The sequence below is a fragment of the Stegodyphus dumicola genome, chromosome X2, assembly GCF_044657685.1.
Source record: "Stegodyphus dumicola isolate Sdum_Otavi_A_Nest chromosome X2, ASM4465768v1".
NCBI lineage: Eukaryota > Metazoa > Arthropoda > Arachnida > Araneae > Eresidae > Stegodyphus > Stegodyphus dumicola.
In genome coordinates this window covers 38205361-38222353 of record NC_140781.1, presented here as the reverse complement: position 1 = coordinate 38222353, position 16993 = coordinate 38205361, and the positions used below count along the sequence as shown (strand labels likewise).

At 36.7% G+C, this 16993-nt stretch overlaps 1 protein-coding gene across 1 annotated transcript in view; it reads left to right on the top strand.

The window, feature by feature from the left end:
- LOC118187747 (uncharacterized) overlaps positions 1 to 15334 on the top strand; it is a 143758-nt gene extending 128424 nt beyond the window's left edge. The window contains exon 12 of the mRNA XM_035358025.2: positions 15223 to 15334. Coding sequence (XP_035213916.1) covers positions 15223 to 15293 — 71 coding nt within the window. The 3' untranslated portion in view covers positions 15294 to 15334. The remainder of the gene's footprint in view (positions 1 to 15222) is intronic.
- Positions 15335 to 16993: the final 1659 nt, after the last annotated feature.

Here is a 16993-nt window from a genome sequence, read left to right as displayed (position 1 = left end):
ATCCGCTGCGTCTGCTCTCAGACAAGTGGCGAGATGACAGGCCTTAGCTTGGGAATCCCATCAATTAGCATCCGCAACTATAGAAAATTGGGTCTTATACACTTGCCAGGATGTCTTCCCATCATATGTGGATAGCTTCAGAGATGTACGAGCAGGCATCGGTAGAAATTTAAAACTATCCGGATTGCTCACTGCCGTCGCTACGAATTTCTTTAAATCATCAACTTCTTTGGTGACCGCAGAAACTCTATCATTAATTTGTTGTTCCACGGCAGAAACTCTCTCGTCTATTTCTTCTTTTACCGAAGAAGCTTTTTCTTCAATGTTTCCAACTTTAATTTCAATTGTGTCAATTCTGCCTTCCATAACCTTGAATTTGTTTTCTATTACGTTGGTAATATCTCTTTTTATTTCGTATTGACTTTCTTCACTTGTACTTATTTCGTATTGACTTTACTTGTACAGCTTTTATTTCTTCTTTAAAAGTTAATTGACCAACTTGAATGACCCTCATCTCTTCCTTAACGGATTTTTGACCAGCATCCATTTTCTCTTTAACCCTTTGCGGCATGGTGGGTCAATATATGTCCCACCTAATTAATATTTATTTTCTCAGTTAGCAGTTTCCGTTAGATATTTTCTAATCTTTTAAAAATAATCTATTTTAGTTATTATTTTTCTCAGTAGATGTTACTACTATACCAGCGCTTAAGTTTATAAGCAAAAAAATTTTCAAAATAGGTTCACAAGAGTGATATCCATGTATCTCGCATTTTTCAATATTTTAAAAATTTTGGTATACAATTTATGATATGTATGATTCTTTTTAATATTCAAAGGTATTTTATTTTCAAAAATCTTAATTGGATTCAATATTTTATAGCATTAATTTTGCAGTTGAAGTAAGTGGGTTAAAATTTGTCCCACCACACACTTGAATTTTCGCTCAATAGATGGCAGCATTCACGATTATTTTTTCTTTTCTTTTTTCCATCTACATTTTTCGTGATTGCGCGCGTTTCTACATCCGTTGTATGCTCTGATGTGCTAAAATGTCTAGGAAAAAATTAACAACTCAGGAAGCTTTGGATCTTTTTGCTGAACTGCCATCTGATTGCGACTCATATGCTTCAGATGTAAGTTCTGATTCAGATGAAATTGAAATCCAGGAGAGAATAACTGTGGTTGAATTTATTGCTGAAGAAGAAAGGGAAATAGTTATAATTTGTTTCGCTTTTTAAAGACACAGACCCATCTATGCATGTGGCACTGTAAATATGAATCAGAAGTATCTACCCAAAAATTTAAAAAACAAATGTATGTCAAGAGAATATATAGACTTTTCAGTTAGCGATGATTCAATTTATTGCATAAAAGGGAACGATAAAAGATCCGTTTCTATCCTGTCTTGCTTGGAAAAGGCAACTGAAATGAAAGAAATTAATAGAAAAAGAACGAGATGAAAAGACAAAAAAGTACTGTGCCCAAACAGCATTATTTCATACAATAAGAATATGGGATATGTCGACTGATTGATCAACTGAAAGTACTATATGAAATAGACCGCAAAAGCAAGAAATGGTGGCACATTTTTTTTTTACTTTTTCTTTGCGAGTATAGTAAAGTTTGTTCGCGAACCCGATCATGATGTAAAAACAATGAAAGATTTTCTTCTCTCATTTATAGAAGGTCTAATGGCACTTGCAGGCAAGAAAGAGCTGAAAAGAAAACTGAAATCCCCAGTTCAAATAAAAACTAAACACCCGTTCGTACAACCAGAAAAGAGACTAAAAAATGTAATTCACATGCCAAAGAGAACGAGCAGAAGATGTGCATATTGCAGTACATCGAAAGAAGAACGTCGAACATTTTGGATGTGTGAAACATGTGAAGTGCCTCCATGCTTACAAAAGAATGAAACAACATGTTTTTCAATGTTTCATGAAAAATGACTTTTTTTTCAATTTTAATCATATAAAAATGTTTTTGAATCAAGTGCCAATTTTAATATTTTATTTAGTATCATATGTATAAGTATCAAATTTTAATTTTAAAATAATATTCAAGAAAACATTTTCTTTTGTTCCTAAAATTTAAAAATATTAAATATATATATGCAAAATGTGCATATGCAAAATTTTATATAAGTCATGCATATATGGAATAAGTACAAAATGCATTTTAGTGTGTTTATTATGAATATTTTAGAATGCACGCTTTATTTTGTTTATTCATTCCACATATGATTTTTTTCCCTGCTATACACCAACATGCTATAAGACATGTGCTAGTTGCATGGTGGGACAAACGGTATCCCACCTTCCCCCGTAAAAATTAAAAGCGCAGAATTTTTTTCAAGCCTTAAAGGCACTTAAGTAAATCCATCTGACTTATCCTAAGGCATTTTTTTAAAGATTAAAATATATTTTAAATATGCGTGTCGCAAAGGGTTAACGGCTTCATGTCCCGCTTTAATCTCCTCTTTAAAGGATGCTTGGCTAGCTTCCATCTTTTCTTGGAACGCAGCAAAAGCACTGATGAGCTACCTCAATTGTTCTTCCATCGCTCTTGTTATTGGCATTCAAATCCCACTTCTGACACCAAAAATTGTTGCATGCGTACGGGTTCGTTACGAAATGAATGCACAAGTCCGATGAAAAATGAACAAAATTTATTATTATTACAACAAATATGATTAAATGTCCTGAAATAATCGTGCAGTATCACAATATATCACTGTAGTTATCTTCTAACTAATCAAACGTTCAAGAGAACTTAAAACAGCTAAAGAAAGCTAATCCGCGAATTCGCTACAGTCAATAAGAGCAGTTTTCTAAGCAAACTCTTAAAACAACAAAGATAAAGTGGTCAGATAAAAAAATCTAAATTTTCTTGAAATCTGAGGTAGATTAATTTCTCAAGAATTTTACTGACGGAGGAAAGTAGACTAATTGGTCGGAAATATCTTGTGGTTTTCCAGGTTTCGAAATAATAAGAATCTGCGCTTGTTTCCAAGCAAGCGGGAAATAGTTATCATATTAGCAGTCATTGAGTATGCCTGTTAGCTTACATACAGTCCTGTGGGGCATAGCCTTTAACATTTTATTCCTAATTTCATCTTTTCCCTGGGACATTTTTCAGCTTTAGTGTTTTAATGATACTCTATACTCCATTTGGGGTAGTTAACTTATTGCTTTGCTTTTCCGCTGGAGCGTTGAACCAACTTTCGATGGAATAGTGAACTTCAATGTCCGAACTGGGATCAGATGGGGTGGCGTTCGGGATAAACTGATTTGAACGATGTTCAGCAAAAAGTTCCGCTTTGTCTTTATCCGTATAGATGGGACCATCATCACTTTTAAGAGGATATCTGCAACAACTGTTTTGTTTTAGCGTTTTGCTGAGCCGCCAGATGGCACCAGGATCTTCGTTCAGTTTCTCAATTTTGTATTGACAAGAGTTAGCTCTGTGGGATTGTATCTGCTGTTTAAACCTCCTGTTCAGCCTATTCAGCCGACCGCTTTCAGCCCTTTCGTGCTGGACATTCCGTAGGAGAGACGAGAAATTATTCACTGCATGATCAATGTCTTCTCTGATTTTCAGAGATTCACAGTTAAAAGGGGAAGTCAACATAATATTATAGTATAAATCCCAGTCTGTGTGTTTCACAGGAGGTAAGTCTTTCGGTTTATTAACATCAAGATGAGCGAGCACCGGCGCGTGATCTGACGACATGTCACAAATCACAGAGAGTGCCAATAGAATATTAAAGTTCGTGATGAAAATATCTAGAATATCCGGGCGTCTATTTATGATGTTAAGCCTGTATGTGGGCTCCTCGGGAACATTAAGGAAAACTGGGTAGTTACAAAATCGTGCACAATATTTCCATTGTATTTAGAGTTCTGGCATCTCCAGTCACGATATTTAGCGTTTAGGTCTCCTCCTAGGATTGTGAGAGAGTCCGAATTAATACGTCCGTCTAGGAGAGCGACATTTAGTTTACTTCTTCGCCTGTTGTAAATGGCACAAAAAAATCCAATTTTGGGGAGGTTGACTACGACCTTAACAGTCTCCATTCCATTAGAATTATCAACACTTTTTAAATAGGAGTCTAAAGTCCTTTTCACATAAATGACAGCTCCACCGCCCCTGTGGTGAAGTCTGTCGCTAGGGTAGATGAAGTCATTGGCAAGCTTGAGGGAGTGGGAGGGATTGGCATGGGTGTCCGAGATTAGGCAGATATCATTAGGCATTCTGATAAATAAATTGCTGTAGTTCCAATAATTTGTTTGTGAGATTCTGCGTGTTCCACAGCAGAAATTTTATGGGGGAGCTTTTCAGAGTGGTGAAATTATCCATTATGTGGGGTGGAAGGCTCGACTGGAGTTTCTGCATTGGAGGCAGAGGGCAATGATTTAGCAAGATCGGCAAACATGGCAAGTGCTGCTGTGAGTTTGCTTATGACAGCGTTTGCTTCGTCTAATTTGGCTTGAAGCTCGTTAAGCTGCGGGATAGAGAGTGATACGGAATCAATGCTTTTGCTGTTGTTGATGACTCTGTCGGCGTAGCTGATACCTTTTTGCACTAGGAAAGATTTTGGCTTAGGGTGAAAAGCACATCCTTTAAAGCTGGCTGTGTGTTCTAAGCCGCAGTAGCAGCAGCAAGGAGACTCGTCCTTAGGTTTAGTACAGTCCCATGATTCATGCTCTTGACCGCGCTTAACACACTTCGGAACATGTCTGCTTTGGCTTTGTGCGTGAAAGAAGCGTAATTGACAGCGGAAGCACTGAGTGATTTCACGCCGTCCTCTGTATTTCTCCACTCTGATGCGTAGTCTCATCAGGAACATGAGATAAAATAGCCCCCTAGTTTTCTCTGTGCGTGGCAACATGGCAAGGAAAGGTAGCATCGGAACGATTTCGGGTCCCTTGCGTCTGGTCATCTGAACGACTTTATTCACCTGGGAATCTTTGGCGATGAGGGCGTCTTGGATGTCAGTCACAGGGGTAAAATGAGATCGCTTCTTAGGAGGTTCATTTATATCCTATGGAAGTAAAGCGAACAAGAAGGCAGCGCCATCTGTCGACAAAAACAGTAACGAAGTTGAAAATTAAGTTAATAGAATTTTAAATGCGTTAGCAAGGACTGGATTGGACTTGAAATCGTTAACCAAACAAATAAATATTTGTGAATGGGAAAAGCTTCCAGAAAATCCCATTCACCAATTGAAGAAGCTTTCTGGATAATTTTTGCAGACTCAAAGTCAAAATCACGATTAAATTTCCAAGTATGATCAGCTATCGAAGACTTCTTAAAGTGTCGCTTTTTCGGATACAAGATCTGTGTTCCTTGATATGAAACTTTAACGCTCTTTTAGTTTGGACAATGTATCTCAGATCACACTGAGGATATGCTATAAATTCTCCAAGAATTAAAAGTCGGAAATGAAACCTTTATAAGAATTGAACCATAGATTTTTATTGGTAGGCTATAAAATGACTTGATAATATAACTTCTGAAGAATCCAGGGTATTTTATAACTGACAAAAGGATAGCATGGAAGCACTAAAAGTTTATTAATGTTATTTCTAATAGCGAAATGTCTCCTTTGATGGTAAGCTGAAAATGTTTTTTTTAAAGGCTTTATGAATAACCACGAGAGAATGTCCTCCGTCAGTGGCAACTGATCTCAAATAATTAAATACGTTACCAAGCAGAGGTTCTGAAGAACAAACGTTGAGAGCGCGGAATGCATAATAATAAAAAGAAGCAATTTTTTGCTTAGCCAGCTGACACGACTTAGCATGGGGCGGTTAAAAAAACCAGAAAAGTGTTTACGGTAAACTGTAGTACTGAAATCAAATTCATTAAGAATTATAAGAATATCAGGGAAGGGCATTATCAGATTCAGTTTCAGAAGTGAACTAGAGAGCTGGATCAAAAAAATTCCATAAAAATCTGGGATTTTTTCCTCGTGGTCATTGATAAAACCATTAAGAATTTTCAACTTACCATCGAAGTACACATTCCACTATTATAAATAACAGTTATAACCTCGTCATGTTTCCATTTCATCCTTCGGTCAGTTATAAAATTGCATGTATTCTCCAGAAGCTCAATTTTGAAGTCATTTTCTTGGCTATCGAAAAGTTCATGGTTCGGTTCTTAAACATTCTGCTTCCAACTTTAATTCTTGCGGAATTTATAGCATATCATGTTGGTGTGGTTTGAGATATATCGGCCAAATTAAAAAACTATTAAAGTTTCGTATCAAGGAATTACGAATCTTATGTCCGAAAAAGCAAACTTAACAGGTCTTCGATCATAGTTGGAAATTTAGTCATAATGTTGACTTTGCTTCTGCAAAAATTGTTCAAAGGAGCTTCTTGAATTGGCGAATTGAAATTTTTTGAAGCTTTCACGTTCACAAAGACCTTTTTCATTTCGTTAATGACTTTTACGTCCTATTCAGTCCCTATAAACACTTTTAAAATTGAGTTACCTTAATATTTCAATTTCCTTGCAATTCTTGCCGACAGTTCATCTTGTTCACACTATCTTGTTCGTTTTATGAAATACGACCGTCGTGTCCGCGCTTCTTTCCTTGTAGTCAATGAAAGTCACACTGTCATGTGCCCTACGGTCCTTATTTCAAGGAATCGGAACACGCCGTACCAGTTATGCGATATGCACGGTTAAACGAGAAACATAGAACTGAATCTGCAAGACTGGATTGAGAAATCTGCAAGATTGGGAAGCCCTTTGCTTCCCAATCCAGTCTTGCAGATTTCTTTGCTCTTGATGAAGAGGGACGTGTACTTGTTTGTTCTCGAAATTGATTGAGTTATTGACTAAATTTACGACAAGCACCAAGGCTGTTGATTTTCTAATTTTATGTTTCACTTTTGCTCATTTCCCTTCTGTTTTGAAAAATGATGTAATTCAGAGCTCATTTTAAGTTGTGATTGTACTCAATCCAATATAATTCTTCTTTCTCGAATTTTGCTTTGTGATATCACTGTAGTAATATCCTTTAAGATATCCTTTAACCTTAAAGGATATCCTTTATCCTTTTGTTATGAATAATGTATCATTAAAGTTTCTTTCAGCATTTCAAATCTATCATTAAAGTTCTTCTTACTAAATTACAATTCTTCCTTAAATATGATGCAAGACAAAGTTCGAGATCCAGATTCGTCATCACTTCAGTGGTTCCAGCTTTCGGAATTTTTCAGATTTACGGCCTTCAGTTAAAATCTAGAACTGTGACATGCAGATATTATAAAAATTGAAAATATGAGTATTTAACTTAGAAGCCAAACAACAAAAATCAGTGTTATATTTTTAAATTTTTCTCAGGACTAGTTTCGATGGTTTTTACCGAACCATCATCCTCAGCTGCAAAAGCGCAAATGAACGAGACAAGATATTATGATTAGATAAGATAAGAAAGCCTAGACAGGAGACAAGCTACAGATGGCACCAGTAGCTTATCTTCTGTCTGTACCATGTCGAGAATTCTCATTCTATTGTCAATCAAAATTTTCTTAGTCCTATCAATCAAAGTGTCTCGTTTCTGTCAATCAAAATTCACTCTGCCACTTTCTTCATTATCGATAGCGATATTTTCCGTATTTAGAACCACAGTACAGATTTCTCCGTCCGTATCCGGATTTCCAACTTTGTACTGTATATCTTTTTAAAACTCTGCTTTAGATGTATATTTTCTGCATATTTCTGTAATATATATATGTACGTTTCGGCGAAACGCGTAATGGGGTTAGCTTGATTCGACGTTCAAATAAATGAAATTTCCCTTGAAAAGCCAGTTTGGAAGTCGCATTGGGCTAATTTACCATTTTCCGCTTACTTTATTTATCTTTTTTTTTTTTTTTTAATGTTTTACATGTCTAATGGTTTGATTTTCATATGTATTAATTTTTTTAAAACGTGTTGAACCTTTTGGAGCAGCAGCTCTTGGTAACTTTTACGCGAGCTTACTACAATTTTTATATTTTACTTATTTTGCAGCATATTGCGCAAGATGTTTTCTAGACCAAAATTGGTTTTTTAAAAATTATAATTACTACTTTGCTTGATATATATATAATTAATAAGCTAAGTGGTAAGTACAATACTAAAGAGACCAATTTATATTTTGACTGTAATGAGTGAAATAAATTCACTTTTTATAGCACTGTTATATATTTCATGCAGCTTGTAAGAAATCTTAATGTAAGAATGCATAAATTATGATGCTACTCATACTTAATTTGGTAATTAGTTAATTATGTTTTGTCAGGGTACTAATTCCATTTACTCCTTTTCTAAAGCTTTGTATTGTTACGAATTTGGTATTTAAAAAGCTAATATTAGCTCAATTATAAATTAATTGGTTTTATTTCTCGCGCAGTGCAGCGCGTGACGAATATTAAAAGAAAGCTAAGCCGGAAAATTAAAAATACAAGAGCGCGTGCTTTAAATAAATAAATATCTCTTTTTGATTTCGAGAAAGTACTGGAAAATTCTAGCGCGTGATTTTAAAATCTTATAAAAGGAGGAAAACATCTCAGTTTGTAGTAGTTGCTGCTTAGTTTGTTGTTGTTTAGAAAACTGCTCTTGTTGATTGTAGCGAATTCGCGGATTAGCGTTCTTTAGCTGTTTTTAATTGCGTTCTATTGGACATTTGAGTAGTTAAAAGATAACTACTGTGAGATATTGTAATACTGCATGATAATTTGAGAAAATTTAAGCATTTTTTTTGTGATAATAATAAATTTTTTTTGTTCATTTTTCATCGGACTTGTGCATTCATTTCATAACGAACCCGTACGCACGCAACAATTTTTGGTGTCAGGAGTGGGGTTTGAATGCCAATAACAAGAGCGATGGAAGAGCAATTAAGGCAGTTAATATCAGCCTTTGCCTCATTTAAAGAAGAAATTAAAGAGGAAATGAAATTGGGCCAGGAATCCGTTAAGGAAGAAATGAAATTGGGCCAGGAATCCGTTAAGGAAGAAATGAAATTGGGCCAGGAATCCGTTAAGGAAGAAATGAAATTGGGCCAGGAATCCGTTAAGGACGAAATGAAAGCCGTTCAAGCTGGTCAAGAAGAAATGAAAAGAGAAATTACTTGCATAATAGAAAATAAATTTGAAGCTATGGAAGGCAGAATTGACGCAGTTGAAAATAAAGTTGGACATATTGAAGAAAAAGTTTCTTCCGTAAAAGATCATATTGAAGAAAGAGTTTCTTCGGTGAAAGAAGAAATAGAAGAAAGAGTTTCTTCTGTAAAAGAACATATAGAAGGGAGAGTTTCTGCTGTGGAGGAACGAATTGAAGGAAGAGTTTGTGCCGTCCAACACCAAATCGAACAACAAATTGATGAGAGAGTTTCTGCAGTTGCCAAAGAAATGGATACTTTAAAGAAATTCGTAACGTCGGCAGGGAGCAGGAGTGATGATTTTAAATTCTTACCAATGCCTGCTCGTCCACCTCTGAAGCTATCCACGTATGATGGGAAGACCTCCTGGCAGGTGTATAAGACACAATTTTCTATCGTGGCGGATGCGAATGGATGGGATTCCCAAGCTAAGGCCTGTCATCTCGCCGCTTCTCTAAGAGCCGACGCAGCGGATATCCTTCAGACTCTTCCCGAAAACAAAAGGTTAGATTTCGAAGCTCTGTCCGGCGCCTTGGAGTTGCGCTTTGGGGAGAAGTGTTTAAAAGACTACAGCAGGCTCCAATTATAATCTCGTCAACAGAAGCCTACCGAAACACTTCAGGAGCTCGCTACGGATGTTGAAAGGCTGTCCCACCTCGCCTTTTCGGAGTGCCCGACAGAAACAAGAGAAATCCTGTCGCTGCAATATTTCATCGACGGCATCCGAGATCCTGAAATACAGAAAGCTCTTCGAATGGCAGATGTAAAGGACATGAAAAGCGCTCTGTTGTACGCCATGAAGTTCGAGGCAGCCCAGCAAGCAACTAGTAGAGATCGCTACCCAGTTAGAGCTGTGCGAGTCCATGAGCCAGTGGATCAACTGATGGCTAGTTTAGATGATTTAGCCAGACAAGTCGACGCTTTGATACGGAGTAGGAGGGAGAAGAAAGTGGCTCTAAGGTGTTGGAGATGTGGTAGTGAAGGTCACCTAAGACGGAATTGCAGAGCACCCCAGGGTACGGAATATAAAGCAGATGATTTTACCAGACAAGTCAGTGGCTTGAAACGGAACATATGTGAAAAGAAACTAATTCTAAAATGCTGGAACTGCGGAGTTGAAGGCCACATACGAAGAAATTGCAGAACATCCCGAGGTACGGAAAATAAGACCATTTCCCAGCAACGACGCAGTAAACAAATTAGTGACCATATCGAGGAACGGAGGTTGTCAGATAATGAAAAACCTTGTTTTAAAGCGCTTAAAATTTATACAGTGAGTGGCAACAGTAACGGAATGTCCATTAATGGGAATATCGGTGGAGTTCCTTGCGATATGATCATTGACACAGGAGCTAATGTTACCATCATTAGGAAAGATTTAGCTGAACAGTTTAAAGATAAACTTATTTGGACGCCATCCTGTGTTACCCTTCAGACTGCGTCTGGTGATAAGATCGACATAACTGGGAAGTTAAACGTAAACATCACGTTTGGAAATGCCGCCTACCATCACACGGCTTATGTGGCGGATATCACAGATCCATGCATACTCGGATTGGACTTTTTAAGGAAATACAATTTTTCCTTAGACTTCAAAAACAACAAACTGCTTTCAGTATCTGAAGACATGACTATCCATCCTAAGAAGGGATCCTCACCTGGAAATGCCGACGCTTTGTCCGAAAGAACCAGCTCGAGAAACAGCCGAAATCATGCTAGGGTCGAAAAGAAACACCAGACTACCAGCTATTCTCCATCTCAGATGCTCTCCGGTCGAGACCTTCGTCTGCCTTGTGACCACGTGTTTGATCGCCATACGGATGCGCCTTCATCGCCTGAGGAACACATCCAAGACGCCCAGGCCCGGTTTGAGGGGATGCACCGTTCTGCACGAAAGCGAGTCAACTTGGCGACGGAGAAAATGAAGACCAGATGCGACACAAGAGCTACTAGACATAGATCCAACAAAGGAGACAAGGTGTGGTTGTGGAACCCGATTCAACGAAAAGGACTGTCACCTAAATTACAGTCACCTTCGGATGGTCCATATACAGTGCTGAACACGAATGACGTCGTGGTTCGGATCCGTGAGTCTTCGAACTCTTACGACAGGTTAGCTCGTTACTATGGCCATAGTACATAATGTAAATAATTGTAAATAGTATAAGACCATGGTCCTTTTTGTTTATAAATGTGTATTTGATTTGATTTGTATTTAGTATTTGATTTGCATTTAGTATTTGATTTGTATTTAGTATTTGATTTGTATTTAGTATTTGATTTGTATTTAGTATTTGATTTGTATTTAGTATTTGTTTTGTATTTAGTATTTGATAGCATTTGATTTGTTTTATTTATTGCATTTATTGTTCATGTTGTTTATTACTGTAATGTAATGCTTATTAATGCATTCATGCCACAGTTGTAAGTTTAGCTTCCTGTCCAGGGATTGTACTGCCCGGGACGTGCAGTCCTTGGGAAGGGGGCAGTGTTACGAATTTGGTATTTAAAAAGCTAATATTAGCTCAATTATAAATTAATTGGTTTTATTTCTCGCGCAGTGCAGCGCGTGACGAATATTAAAAGAAAGCTAAGCCGGAAAATTAAAAATACAAGAGCGCGTGCTTTAAATAAATAAATATCTCTTTTTGATTTCGAGAAAGTACTGGAAAATTCTAGCGCGTGATTTTAAAATCTTATAAAAGGAGGAAAACATCTCAGTTTGTAGTAGTTGCTGCTTAGTTTGTTGTTGTTTAGAAAACTGCTCTTGTTGATTGTAGCGAATTCGCGGATTAGCGTTCTTTAGCTGTTTTTAATTGCGTTCTATTGGACATTTGAGTAGTTAAAAGATAACTACTGTGAGATATTGTAATACTGCATGATAATTTGAGAAAATTTAAGCATTTTTGTTGTGATAATAATAAATTTTTTTTGTTCATTTTTCATCGGACTTGTGCATTCATTTCATAACGAACCCGTACGCACGCAACAGTATATTTAATTTTTGAAATAACAAATAATTATCAGAGTCGCTTCAGTAGTAGTAACATTGTGACTAATTCCTGAAGCATTTATTTTGCTAAAATTTATTACTTCTTTGCTAATGTCGCAAAATAAAATTTTGTAATATTCTGACTTCTAACTATAAGCTTCACAATGAACTTCAAAAAGGCAAAATTTGGAGGGAAATTAAAACTAGAGATTATTTTTATGTTTGCAAAAATTTTGCATTCGCATACGAATAATGTTACAGCAAATGGTGACGTATACAAAATACGCGAAATTTGTAGCTTGCTAACACTGAGTTTTTTTAAGTATGCATTTTACCTATACCAAGATGTACTGATGTTTATTTATTGTATAGAGGTAGTAAAAATGTCAGTCTGGCTTTGCTTTCTATCAGAGAGAAATACATGTCGGATCAATGTGTTTGTCTTATGTGATTGTCGTCTGTATAAGAATTTGTTACTTATGGATCGTTGTATATGGTTAGCTGTGAAAATAAAAATTTTGATGAATCAGAGAACATAACTGTACAGTTATTAAAACCTTGTTTCAATAAGGGCTATATGCTGTAAAGGAATAACTGGTACTCAAGTTAAGCTTCTTTCGCAAAAATTATATCTGTGCGTGTGGCTTAATGAGAAAGGATGAAAAGGCAAGATAACAATAATTATTTAAAACGACGCGAAGCGATTTCGGCTCCGCAGTGTGTTTACAAGTCATGAAGGAGTATGATAAAAGACAGAGGTAAAGACATGCGAGTGAAATACTTAAACGCTGTAAAATGTGTAACTTCTTGATGAACTGCCCTCAGATGACAAGACCAAACAGTGAAATTTAACATATAAAATAAAGTAAAAAGAAAAATACTAATACTGTTAAACTATAAATGAAAATACTAAATTAATACAGATAAATGAAAATAATATTCTATCTGGATCTTCTAATAACAGCACCTAGAAAAATAGAAAAAATAATAATTAGTAAACAATAAAAGAAAATATGGATAGGATTAAAGTCCAAAAGTGTAGAGCAGTTCATATTGTAGAGTCATTAGGTTAATTGGAAGCAGAAAAGCTGAAAAGTATGCAACCGCCTTCGTCGGGAATCGAACCACGGACCTCTGGAATACCGGCCCAGCGTGCTACCGTTACACTACGAATGCACGTTAGGGAAGTGGGAGAAATACCTTATATACTCCCCTTTTTAAAGGGCGACTAGGGTTTTAGGGGACCTAGTCGCCAAATCCTGGGTGCAGAGAATCATCATCCACAACCCTTTTTAGTTCGGGAGCCACTTGTAGAGACATTAGGTTTATTTTTTGGAAGCAACCAAGATGACAAATTAGCAACGCCTTCGCCGAGAAGCGAACCATGGACCTCTGTAATACCGGCCAAGCGTGCTACCGTTACACCACGAAAGCACGCTAGGGAAGTGGGAGAAATACCTTATAATATGAGTAACTGTTCATAAATCACTAAAGTTCAGGTAATATGTTCTGATGAAGTCCAAGGTTTCATAAATTCGGTGCAAGTACTTGTTTCCATAGGTCCATCGAAGAAACCACATTTTTTAAAATCATAGGTGTCATTTGGCTTGATTTTTACGATTGTATAGGGTCCGAGAAACTTGGGTTTCAGTTTAAGACCAGGTCCATATTGTGTATGCTTGTGCTACTAGATCATGAGGCTGGAACTTATGGGATGGTTTACATCGCAGATTGTAAGTTTTACGATTTTCAGCCTGGACTTTCAAAATCTGTTGTTTAGCTTCCTTGCGAAGATCCTCACGAGCGTTGATGAAATCTAACTGGATCTCTGCATTTAACAGCTCTGTAATTTTATCATGATTAGCAGATTTCATTTTAGTTCCAAACATGAGTTCAAATGGAGTTGTGTTGATCACTTGCTGAACTTCACAGACGTGTGTATAATTATTAATGGCAAATAGATTCAATGGCAAATAGACACAACAAGTCTTGTAATACTTGTTGTATTACAAGACAGTGTAGTTACTTGTAATAGTATAGACACAACTATACTATTACAAGTAATATACTGATTTCGAGAAATTAAAAGCATTCACCATAAGAAATGGAGTGGCATTGTCTCTTCTGAGTTTAGACAAAATGGACAACGCAAGAATAAAATGTTGCAATCATCTACCAAGAGTGTGAGGAAAATGGTATCGCAATCAAACTTATGTGCTGCTAAGTAAAGCTCAACTAAAAAAACTCGGTCTGCTTGAGCATATCACATCTCCAGCTTGCAGAAAACAAACGAGTTTTGAAGCTCATAGCATGAACTTAACTAATAGAATAAATTTCAGGTGATGTATTATGTACATCAAAGGTCTGGAACAATTTGCAGTATTAGAATTTCTAGAATTTTTAAAAGTTAAGATATGAACGAATTTTGAAAGGAGAAATATACATCAATGGCGAAACATTGCCAGGGATTGATTCTGAAATTTCTAAAGCGTTAACAACAACCAGAAACCACAAACAACTGGAAAAAATATCCATTTTTAACAATCCATTGTATCTTACTTTACTTACTTAATACGAATGATAAGATTAAAATAAAGCCCATTGAGAAATTATGTAGAATGTGCTAAAACTGATAGAAAGAATAACGTGCGACGCTAGTGCCAGATCTCCAATATAGGAATATACATGTATCGGAAAAGAGCATACACTGAGTATTAAAGATTATTGTTCAGTGTTGTAATTAATCATGTCTATTGTGTTTACCTTTTCTCATGAAATTTATTGAGAAATGTTTGTTTCAATGTGAAATTTAAAATGAATTTATTACGAAATTCCAAATATCCTCAAATGAGTGTGTCGGCAGACAAGATTTTATAACTAGAGCGTTATTTCTTTCTGGAAGCCACTCGCTATCTATTAGTATTTGAATTTATGAGTGTGGAATGCTTTGTTTTACCTTAAATTTTATTTCCAGTAAAAGTAAAAACATAACTGTAATGGTACAGTGCTTTTATTTATTAAAGTCACTGCTTTATTTAAGAAACGTTTCATTTTCATTTTGCAGATGAAAGACTCCAGCTTCATCCACCTGCTGATAATAATGAAGCGATGAATGTAGAAGGTCAGCGAAAATGAAGAAGATGCTATGTGTTAACCCGACATTATTTTTATATTTTTTTATGTTCATTGATATTACAATCTATTTATATGTGTTTAAGTTAATCTATTTATTTCTTCACAAATACCGTATTTATGCGAATCTAATGCGCATCGTTTTTGGCCAAATGTAGTATTCAAAATTAGGGTGCGCATTAGATTCGATGGCGCATTAGATTCGAGTGTAATGTTTGCCGATGACGTCAACCAAATTTAAATCGTAACAAAGGATTACTGTATTTCTCGACTGCATTTACCGTTACATTTATCGTTGACACATTATTGCATAGAGGATACAAACTGCAGAGTACGTAGTCAAGAAATGGAGGGCAAACAGAGAAGAATGTCACATGACGCTACTTTCAAATGTAAAGTAATTCTTTATGCTGAAAAAAATGGCAATAGAAAGGCAGGGAGAGAGTTCAACGTAGCTGAGAGCAATGTTCGCTTGTGGCGGCAACAGAAATTGGCACTGTTTGCAACTAAAGCTAGTAGAAAGAAATTCACTGGCCTTCACAAAGGAAGAAACCCTAAAATTGAAGAAAACGTTTTGGAATTTGTACGTGAAAGGAGGGAGAATGGACAACCTGTGACTAGTGACACCATAAGAAATAAAGCAAAAGAGGAGGCTGAAGTTCTTGGAATACCGAAACAAGAGTTTAAGGCTAGCCGTGGATGGGTGGATCGGTTTATGAAGCGGATGGGCTTATCTCTAAGACGCCGTACAACAATATGCCAAAAGCTTCCTGCAGATTTTGAGGGAAAACTACTAACATTTCAGCGGTATGTCATCACACTTCGGAAGGAAAAGAATTTTTCAATGGGGCAAATTGACAACGCTGGCGAGACGGCAATTTGGTTTGATATGCTCGTAACTACACCATTACGAAGAAGGGGACTAAGGAAGTTATCATCAAAACTTCGGGATGTGAAAAACAACGCGTAACAGTGATGCTGGCAATAACAGCAGACGGGTGCAAACTTCCCTTTCCTTAATCTTCAAACGGAAAAGATCCCTAAAACCCCTAAGAATGAAAAGCTGTTCCCAGATGATGTCCTGATTCGAAACCAAGAGAAGGGGTGGATGACGGAATCATTAATGCTTGATTGACTCCGAAATGTATGGGAACGCCGTTCCGGTGGGCTCTCCAATCCACCATCAATGTTTTGTCTGGACGCAGTTCGTGGTCATCTCACCGACGACGTAAAAAAGAAGATGCACAGCCTAGGCAGTGATCTTGCTATAATTCCTGGAGGGATGACGTCTGTGTTACAACCCCTGGACGTTTTTATAAATAAACCTTTTAATGGGTACGTTCAGGCGGAGTACAAAAAATGGTTTTGTGAGCCAAACCGTGAATTGACACTGACAGAAAAGATAAGCGTGCTGCACCGCACATTGTTGCACACTGGGTTTCTGCTGCCTGGAAAAACATCGAAGCACCAATGATTATGAAATCTTTCAAGAAATGCTGCATTTCAAATTCATCGAATGGCAGTGAAGATGACGTGCTCTGGAACGCCGAGGATGACGATGATGAGGATGAGGAAAGAAGAAATGAATCTGCTTCTGACGAAGAGAGCTGCGAGGATTCCAGTGATGAAAACATTAATGAATAAAGACGTTTACTATTAATCACTGATTCTAGAAACTGTTAGCTAGATAGAAATATTACGAT